The sequence below is a fragment of the Schistocerca nitens genome, unplaced genomic scaffold (assembly GCF_023898315.1).
Source record: "Schistocerca nitens isolate TAMUIC-IGC-003100 unplaced genomic scaffold, iqSchNite1.1 HiC_scaffold_115, whole genome shotgun sequence".
Classification (NCBI taxonomy): domain Eukaryota; kingdom Metazoa; phylum Arthropoda; class Insecta; order Orthoptera; family Acrididae; genus Schistocerca; species Schistocerca nitens.
The window spans coordinates 167,025-177,880 of record NW_026045657.1 but is presented as its reverse complement, the minus strand read 5'-3'; the positions used below and the strand labels follow the sequence as shown (position 1 = coordinate 177,880).

The following is a 10,856-nucleotide window of genomic DNA, read 5'->3' as shown; positions in this document are numbered from 1 at the left end:
ATTCTGGCACTGTTCTGACCAGATCCAAACTTGATTCTTTCTGAGTAGATTTAGCAGATGTTTACTGTTCAAAAGTGGTTGTGGCAAAAAACGTCTGAAAAATGAACATAGCCCAAGGAATGATTTTAACTGCTTTTTAGTTCGAGGGCTAGGAAAGTTTCTGATAGCATCTAATTTACTGGGATCAGGACGTATGCCCTGTGAATTAATGATATGTCCTAAATATTTTATCTCACTGCAACCAAATTTTGATTTTCTAAGATTGGCTGTGACTCCAGCTTGTGCAAATTTTTCTAAAATTCTTTGAAGTGTGTCAACGTGTTCATTCCAAGACTGTGTAGCTATCAGTATATCATCTACATAGTGTGTGACTGTCTCAACTAAATCGTCGCCAAGCACGGTATCCAGGGCTGTAATGAATACCCCAGAACTGACATTCAGTCCGAAAGGTAGAACACAAAACTGATAGGTTCACCCCCCGAACATAAATGCAGTATATTTCTGAGAATCAGGAGTGATACCCACCTGCCAAAATGAATTAGCGAGATCTATTGTGGAAAAATATTTTGCATCTAGAAATTTCTGTAATTGCTCTTCTAAATTTTCGGGTTTTGTGTGAACTGGTAAAATTATTTCATTAATTGCTCGTGCGTCTAACACTAACCTAATGCTTCCATTTGATTTTTTGACAACAAGTAGAGGACTACAGTAAGGTGAGGTGGATGGTTCAATGACCTTCCAGTCTAACATTTGTTTTAATTCTTGCCACGCAGCAGGTCGTTGAGATAACGGTACGTTATATGTCTTGTGGTAGAAGATCTTGTGAGGCTTAACTTCAATCTTGTACACATACGTGTTGATAACACCTATTCGTTTGGTAAAAACTTGTAAATATTTGGATAACACTTCCTGTAGTTTTATACGTTCATGTGCACTGAGAGCTGTAGCTTCATTTATCTTATGATCAAGCAATGTTTTCAAGTCCATTAGCTCTGTGTCAGATGAGTGTGTGTGCGTGTCTTGAATGTCATTGTCAAGTACTAACTGAACCTTGTACCCTGTACAGTGTTTGTCATGCTTTAGAGTTCTCCTGTCCAAATCAATAATAATTACACTGCCTTTATCCTTTAAAATACATTTACCTTCGGAGAAGTCTATAATGCAGTCCTTCTCGCTCATAATATCTATTCCTAATATGCAATTTGTCACAACGTTTTGTACAACCAGGAATGGCCATTGTACGGTTCCATTACCTATTTTAATGTTTACAAAAACTTGCTTCGTAACCCTACATGACTTATTACCTAGTGCAGTAGTTATTTTACAGTTTTGAGCAGGAAACTCAGGCACAGGCTCCAATTCACACATTTTTTTATAGAAATTAAAAGACAAAACGCTCACAGCTGCACCTGTATCTAAGATAATAGTAGTTGGAATCCCACCTACTACACCAGTAGTAGATGCTAAAACAATTTCATTTGTGTTCATCACCGGCAATTTGCAATCCAACATAAAATGGGTTAGTTCGATGAAATAATTTGTTTTTACATTTACATTGATTTTCCAATTCACCCCAATTTCTTACTTTTGTTATGTATGCACTTGTTTCAGGTTTTGAATACGTTACATACTTAAAATGAATACGTCTACTATATTTCCTCCACGGTACGCCAGATGATTTATCAGGCTTTAAACTAAAAGGTCCCAACTTATTAGAACATGCTATTCTAACTTTTTCTAGGCTACCCTGGTCTTCAAATATTTTCTTGTTTGCTCGATCGTCCAGTGTAAGTCTCTCAACACGTACATTCACTCTGTATACATATGTCACAAACTTGTTAATTATAACTGCACTATATTTATTGGCAAAAAAGCTAAATTCGTCAGTCAAATTATACTGACTAAGTGTACTAAAGTTATGCGCATTTTCATCATATTTCTCAAGCGATGCCATTTTCCCATACTCGAAACGTAAAGAGTCCGACTGAGTATACTCTGTCCGCCACTTGCACATACGGCCAAAGTAAGGCCTAGTCAGAATCGGACGTCTCCGACGGATCCACCGTCTGCGGCGTGCACGGCGAGGCCACATACTCCGCTTCATCCGACGATATATTAATGGTCTCCGCCTCAACATCATTGTCCGACGCGTCCGACGCCACCTCCTGTTTAACATTTATACAATGCAATATGTGGCAATCTGCATGAACAACCCGAAGTCGGGATATAAGTGCCTCTTCACCAATATTAAATTCATTCGAAACAAATATTACAAGTCCACGATGCTTTATTACCATTCCTGGTTTATTCTTAACATTAACGGTGACAGGTCGTGCACGCCGCAGACGGTGGATCCGTCGGAGACGTCCGATTCTGACTAGGCCTTACTTTGGCCGTATGTGCAAGTGGCGGACAGAGTATACTCAGTCGGACTCTTTACGTTTCGAGTATGGGAAAATGGCATCGCTTGAGAAATATGATGAAAATGCGCATAACTTTAGTACACTTAGTCAGTATAATTTGACTGACGAATTTAGCTTTTTTGCCAATAAATATAGTGCAGTTATAATTAACAAGATTGTGACATATGTATACAGAGTGAATGTACGTGTTGAGAGACTTACACTGGACGATCGAGCAAACAAGAAAATATTTGAAGACCAGGGTAGCCTAGAAAAAGTACTAGGTACTGACACAGATTGAGGTTGTGTATCAGGTGTCATTTCTATTATATTCACATTCGGATATTGCCTATTGTGCTCTCCAAACTTTTGCGGTTCTTGTTGCTGTTGCGCATTATAACTTACCTGTCGGTCGTAAGGTATGCTCCAATTTTGTCCTGGTGGCTGCTGTGGTAAAGCAGTGTTTGAATGAAAGTACTGATCGTTAAGAGTCCAGCCGTGACGCTGTCTTGGCTCGTAGTTATTATTATTTCTATTTCTGTTTGTGCTTTTGTCGTTCCCTTTGTATCCGTTGTTACCGTTGTAGTTATTACCGCGGTGCCTTTTGTATGGATTGCCGCATGAAGTGTTATTACTGTTGTAACTATTGTTTGTATTGGAATACGCGTGTTGATTTTGATTTCCGTATTGAGACGGCATGTGAGTTTGCTGTTTTTGCTGTACCGCGTATCCAACTGTGGGCGCGCCAGAATTGAGTTGGCAAGCCTGCATGTTTTGCATTCCACTAGTGTAAACATTGTGGCTGCTGTTTTGCCGCGCGAAGCGCTGATCTTCAAGTAACATGTCAACCGAATCTAAAGCTGTTAAGAAATAATCTGAATCGTCATCCGGGATATGTAGGAGTTTTTCTTTAATGTTGAAAGGCAATTTGGCCTTCAACGCACGGAGTATATCGCGTGTTGCGACTGGTTCGTCTAAAAAGTGTCCCATGTTCAAGTATTTTTCAAAATATCTGCGTAAGTTGCCATTTTTACTGTTAAAAATTTCAGGTTCTAGAATTTGTCTTCTGAGTCGCTCCTGGACGGATTGCGACCAGAATTTGTTCAGAAAAGCTCGCTCAAACTCACTGTACGTGGTACATACGTCAGCTTGACTGTATGCCCAGACAGCTGCATCACCTTGGATGTAACCGACAATATATGAAATCTTTTTCCGGTCACTCCAAGTGCGTGGAAATGCGTTACTAAAAGATTTAAGAAAAATCACCGGATGAATGGTTCGTTTTTCTGGGATAAAAATCTGAAATTGCCTGTGTTTCATTAAGCTTTCTTCTTCCTTCGCATTGTGATATGGATTTATTCCACTGTAATTACTGCTATGTTCAGCTGGCGAGTAATTACGATAACGTTGCTGTGGTTTGCCATGATAATAGCTTGTGTTTGTGTTTGCACATCGTGGTATGTATTGTAGTCGTGGTGTGTTTTGTTCTTGTGTGTTTGTCGTGTGCGGTATGTGTGTGTCATACTCGAATGTATATTGGTTCCTGAACTGTGAATTTTGACTGATATTTTCGTTACATTCAGTCTGTGGTCGATCGGTGAATTCTCTCATGGGTGCAGTGACGGATTGTACTGCATCACTGATCAGCTGTTTGTTATTAGTCATGTATTCCGCTACGGAGTCGTGCACAATTGTTGGTAAATTTTCACGTAAGCATCTATCAAAATGTTTGTCTTTGTTCACTACCCAATCATGAAATTCTTTATCAATGTTTTGAAAATGAGCTGTGGCATCAGATTGTAAGATGTCAGTCAGGTGTTGTTCAACATTGTCAAATTTATTCTGCACGTCAGTAATTCGTCTTTCAAGGTTGTCGTGCACTAAAGGATATGTTTGAATTTGTTCAGTAAGAACTTCACACGTGACATTAAGGTTTTTTACTTGTGTCTGTAAAAGTGCTACGTCAGTTGTAGTCTTTTCTTGTCTCGTATTAAGCTGGGAAAATTTAGTACTGAGTTCATTCATCTGTTTGGTCAGTGTGGCGTCTATAAGTTCCACACGTTTACACAAAGTGTCACTACCTGTCTTGAGTGCTATGAGGTCAGATTTAATTTCGTTATTTTGTGTCTTTAACTGTTCATTTTGTGTCTTTAAGGTTGCCATGTTTTCCGCGTTCTGTTTCATTAACATTTGTAACATGTCGGCAATGTTTACCGTTTGCAAGGTCTGTGCCCCCGCCGCGTCATTAGACGTGACGTCATGCATTAACATGGGCTCTGACTGAGACTTTGAAATTTTTGTGGTGGACGGGCTATTGTCAAAATTTCCGTCAACACTTGCGTCAATGTTTGATAAATCGTCACTACCGGTTGCTGTCGTAAAGTCATTTTCTAACATTTGTCTCTCGTCCGAGTCGGATTGTGTCTGAATAGTACGTCTTTGCTGTTCCATTTTTGCGTATTGATTTCTAGTTATTACCATGCCACACGTGATATATGTTTCAAGAAAATATTTGACACTGATTTTAAAATAAGATGCAGTTGAGCATGAATCGCTCGTAGCAACAATGGCTGTCCGTTAATTTAAAAATATAAACTGAATTTGAGATTATTGGTAATGGCTGCTGGCCATGTTACATCATATCGTACAGAAGTCGGCCATATTGTACACTCGTGTATTGGTATTGTTGCATACGTTATTGTTTAGGGAAAAGTACTGAGAATGGAATTTATTACTGAAAACTGTTATGCGCGAAAGAAACACTACAGAATTTACTGAAAAGCTAATACACTGAATTTATATGTCTGGTCAAGCCTGCTAATGCAAAGATGCTGCGTCTTACCTTATTTTGCTGGAAGTTTCATTGCGTCTTCCGGCAAAACTTTAGAATTGGAAAATATCTTCAGATTTTCATTATCTCTCATACATTCACGTCCAGGTCCAGAAAGTTGATTTTTTGACATGAAACAAAAAGAACAATGTAACAAATGACAAAATAACAAGTCCGACACGCAGTCGCCAATATAAAATAAATAAAATAAAATAATATATATATATATATATATATATATATATATATATATATATATATATATATAATATTTCAATTATTCACTATTTGTGATGTATATGATTGTGATTGGTTGTAATTGATATTTCCTTATCTGGAACGTGGACGTTTAATTATTCGGAATCAGACGCTTGACAATGGCTATTTGGTAAAGGCAATGTTACTCGTAGTTGACCGTGAAATAAAACTGAAATAATCGGACTTCGTAATTAAATCGTTTCCAAAGACTGCTGCGGTAGGTACGGACTCATAATCTAATCTCAATATTACAATGATTTGCCAGCCATGCCAATACGTCGTACAGAGGTGATTGTCTACTGAACATAAAAAAGTTACATAGTTAGTTAAATCAGATATATTCAATGAAATTGCCTACAGTTCATAATCCTACTTACTTTTACAAATACAAATTCTTTTCAGAATCGAGTGCCTAGTGTGGTTGCAACTCGCAGTATTCTTCTATAACATGAAAATATGGCGGTGTGCCAGACAATAAAATAAAATACGTGCTTCTCGCACCACTTCTACCAGAGCTCTCTCTTCTTAATCAAACATAAGAGTAACGTAATTATGCTTTTGTTTTATCAGCGACACAGCGCTGCAGTTGTGTGCCATAGGCTTTATTTATTTGTCACTGATTATTTATTTAATTAATATTTCGCGTTTCCGCGGAAACTCACGCTCGGCATGCAAATGTGCCTTTATAAGTCTTTCAACTTTCCAGACGCCTTACCAACTGTGTCTGGTGACAATGCGTCAACAACTAATCCAGTTGCAAGTTACATTCGAGAGTTTTTTTTTTTTCTCCATCAGGCTACCGACTGGTTTAATGCGGCCCGCCACGAATTCCTTTCCTGTGCTAACCTCTTCATCTCAGAGTAGCACTTGCAACCTACGTCCTCAATTATTTGCTTGACGTATTCCAATCTCTGTCTTCCTCTACAGTTTTTGCCCTCTACAGCTCCCTCTAGTACCATGGAAGTCATTCCCTCATGTCTTAGCAGATGTCCTATCATCCTGTCCCTTCTCCTTACCAGTGTTTTCCACATATTCCTTTCCTCTCCGATTCTGCGTATAACCTCCTCATTCCTTACCTTATCAGTCCACCTAATTTTCAACATTCGTCTGTAGCACCACATCTCAAATGCTTCGATTCTCTTCTGTTCCGGTTTTCCCACAGCCCATGTTTCACTACCATACAATGCTGTACTCCAGACGTACATCCTCAGAAATTTCTTCCTCAAATTAAGCCCGGTATTTGATATGAGTAGACTTCTCTTGGCCAGAAATGCCTTTTTTGCCATAGCGAGTCTGCTTTTGATGTCCTCCTTGCTCCGTCCGTCATCGGTTATTTTACTGCCTAGGTAGCAGAATTCCTCAACTTCATTGACTTTGTGACCATCAATCCTGATGTTAAGTTTCTCGCTGTTCTCATTTCTACTACTTCTCATTACCTTCGTCTTTCTCCGATTTACTCTCAAACCATACTGTGTACTCATTAGACTGTTCATTCCGTTCAGCAGATCATTTAATTCTTCTTCACTTTCACTCAGGATAGCAATGTCATCAGTGAATCGTATCATTGATATCCTTTCACCTTGTATTTTAATTCCACTCCTGAACCATTCCTTTATTTCCACCATTGCTTCCTCGATGTACAGATTGAAGAGTAGGGGCGAAAGGCTACAGCCTTGTCTTACACCCTTCTTAATACGAGCACTTCGTTCTTGATCGTCCACTCTTATTATTCCCTCTTGGTTGTTGTACATATTGTATATGACCCGTCTCTCCCTATAGCTTACCCCTACTTGTTTCAGAATCTCGAACAGCTTGCACGATTTTATATTGTCAACGCTTTTTCCAGGTCGACAAATCCTATGAAAGTGTCTTGATTTTTCTTTAGCCTTGTTTCCATTATTAGCCGTAACGTCAGAATTGCCTCTCTTGTCCCTTTACTTTTCCTAAGGCCAAACTGATCGTCACCTAGCGCAGTCTCAATTTTCTTTTCCATTCTTCTGTATATCATTCTTGTAAGCAGCTTCGATGCATGAGCTGTTAAGCTGATTGTGCGATAATTCTCGGACTTGTCAGCTCTTGCCGTCTTCGGAATTGTGTGGATGATGCTTTTCCGAAAGTCAGATGGTTTATCGCCAGACTCATATATTCTACACACCAACGTGAATAGTCGTTTTGTTGCCACTTCCCCCAATGATTTTAGAAATTCTGATGGAATGTCATCTATCCCTTCTGCCTTATTTGACCGTAAGTCCTCCAAAGCTCTTTTAAATTCCGATTCTAATACTGGATCCCCTATCTCTTCTAAATCGACTCCCGTTTCTTCTTCTATCACATCAGACAAATCTTCACCCTCATAGAGGCTTTCAATGTATTCTTTCCACATATCTGCTCTCTCCTATGCATTTAACAGTGGAATTCCCGTTGCACTCTTAATGTTACCACCGTTGCTTTTAATGTCACCAAATGTTCTTTTGACTTTCCTGTATGCTGAGTCTGTCCTTCCGACAATCATACCTTTTTCGATGTCTTCACATTTTTCCTGCAGCCATTTCGTCTTCGCTTCCCTGCACTTCTCATTTATTTCATTCCTCAGCGACTTGTATTTCTGTATTCCTGATTTTCCCGGAACGTGTTTGTACTTCCTCCTTTCATCAATCAACTGAGGGATTTCTTCTGTTACCCATGGTTTCTTCGCAGCTACCTTCTTTGTACCTATGTTCACCTTCCCAACTTCTGTGATGGCCCTTTTTAGAGATGTCCATTCCTCTTCAACTGTACTGCCTACTGCGCTATTCCTTATTGCTGTATCTATAGCGTTAGAGAACTTCAAACGTATCTCGTCATTCCTTAGCACTTCCGTATCCCACTTCCTTGCGTATTGATTCTTCCTGACTAATGTCTTGAACTTCAGCCTACTCTTCATCACTACTATATTGTGATCTGAGTCTATATCTGCTCCTGGGTACGCCTTACAATCCAGTATCTGATTTCGGAATCTCTGTCTGACCATGATGTAATCGAATTGAAATCTTCCCGTATCTCCCGGCCTTTTCCAGGTATACCTCCTCCTCTTGCGATTCTTGAACAGGATATTCGCTATTACTAGCGGAAACTTGTTACAGAACTCAATTAGTCTTTCTCCTCTTTCATTCCTTGTCCCAAGCCCATATTCTCCTGTAACCTTTTCTTCTACTCCTTCCCCTACAACTGCATTCCAATCGCCCATGACTACTAGATTTTCGTCCTCCTTTACATACTGCATTACCCTTTCAATATCCTCATACACTTTCTCTATCTGTTCAGCTTCAGCTTGCGACGTCGGCATGTATACCTGAACTATCGTTGTCGGTGTTGGTCTGCTGTCGATTCTGATCAGAACAACCCGGTCACTGAACTGTTCACAGAAACACACCCTCTGCCCTACGTTCCTATTCATAACGAATCCTACACCTGTTATACCATTTTCTGCTGCTGTTGATATTACCCGATACTCATCTGACCAGAAATCCTTGTCTTCCTTCCACTTCACTTCACTGACCCCTACTATATCTAGATTGAGCCTTTGCATTTCCCTTTTCAGATTTTCTAGTTTCCCTACCACGTTCAAGCTTGACATTCCACGTCCCGACTCGTAAAACGTTATCCTTTCGTTGATAATTCAATCTTTTTCTCATGGTAACTTCCCCCTTGGCAGTCCCCTCCCGGAGATCCGAATGGGGGACTATTCCGGAATCTTTTGCCAATGGAGAGATCATCATGACACTTCTTCAAATACAGGCCACATGTCCTGTGGATACACGTTACGTGTCTTTAATGCAGTGGTTTCCATTGCCTTCTGCATCCTCATGTCGTTGATCATTGCTGATTCTTCCGCCTTTAGGGGCAATTTCCCACCCCTAGGACAAGAGAGTGCCCTGAACCTCTATCCGCTCCTCCGCCCTCTTTGACAAGGCCGTTGGCAGAATGAGGCTGACTTCTTATGTCGGAAGTCTTCGGCCGCCAATGCTGATTATTTATCAAAATTTAGGCAGTGGCGGGGCTCGAACCCGGGACCGAAAAGTTTCGATTATGAATCAAAGACACTACCCCTAGACCACGTGTTTTTATCACTGTCTAAAAATGGAAGTAAGGTGCAGGCCTGGGAGAGAAGTTCACAGACGTATCATTACTCATCCTTGCCCCTGTGGCGCTGTGTTTCAACTTCGTTTCTTTCCACCATCTGCGTTTATCTTGACTTGGGTTTTTTGGCAAGCGATAGTATTGCGTCGCAGAGTGGCTGCCTCACCGTTTATCATTCTTGCAATCAGCTGGATCATGCCATCTGCTATATTGTTTTGACTCGTTGTAAATCTTTTCATTAACTTAATATTTCCACTTTGGGCTTGCTTCTTCCACTTTACACTTCAATGTGTTCACACAGTTCGTTTTAAACATTCTTTTTCTCTTTCCAGATTTTTTGGTGTATGATCTTGATCAGAAACATGTGTGACCACGGAAAAAGGGACTGCTAACAAAATAGTTCATGGCCTTTATTTCAACAGCCAACCAATCAACTGACCTCTCGTTGGCTCGCAGTGAACCCCCACTCGTTGGCTCGCAGCGAACAGAAATTTTGCAAGGTTGCTTTTATTTACCTACAAAACAGTGCAAACAGGTGATAGCAAAGCAGAAACAACATTAATAATATAGAATGTAAGCAACTGCAACATACATAACAGTAGACAAAAGTGTTCATTTTTTACAAGTTAACAAATTTGCACTTACAACAACTGCTTAATATGCTCACTATGAGGCGTAACCAACTCTGTCGGCAATACAGGCCTCACAACGACGAAACATGCTTTGGATAATGTCACCAATGTAATGTTGAGACGATAATGCCCATTCCTCCTTCAGAGCTGTCCACAAATCTCGGAGAGCGGTTGGTGGATAGTGGCGCGGTGCAACACGTCCCTCAAGTGCATCCCAGATTTACTCTATGGGATTTAGATTGGGAGAACGAGCACGCCACACCATTCGTGCTGTATCTTCTGTTTCCAAGGAAACGTCAACCATCTGTACTTTCAGGTCGAGTTCTAACGTCCATCAATAAGAAGTTTGGGCGCACAGCACCTCGCAACAACTGTACATGATGTGCCAAAACTTCGTCACCATACCTGACAGCAATTACATTTCCAATTCATCTATACAGTTTCATAAACAGGTGTTCCAGTAATAAATATAAACCCTGCCCATGCAATTAGTCATCCTCTTCGATCGCTGTCCAGACTAGATTGGGGGTAATTCGTGAAATATAATGCTGCACACACTTTGACTGTACGGGTCGCATGTTGACAACAACACTCCACTCCAGACAGTTCCGTCCT

At 40.2% G+C, this 10,856-nt stretch overlaps 1 protein-coding gene across 1 annotated transcript in view; it reads right to left on the bottom strand.

The window, feature by feature from the left end:
* Window positions 1–2,030: 2,030 nt before the first annotated feature.
* Window positions 2,031–10,856, bottom strand: part of LOC126218493 (fibril-forming collagen alpha chain-like) — a 48,812-nt gene continuing 39,986 nt past the window's right edge. Inside the window, exon 2 of the mRNA XM_049942125.1 lies at window positions 2,031–2,200. Within this exon, the coding sequence (XP_049798082.1) occupies window positions 2,031–2,200 (170 nt within the window). The remainder of the gene's footprint in view (window positions 2,201–10,856) is intronic.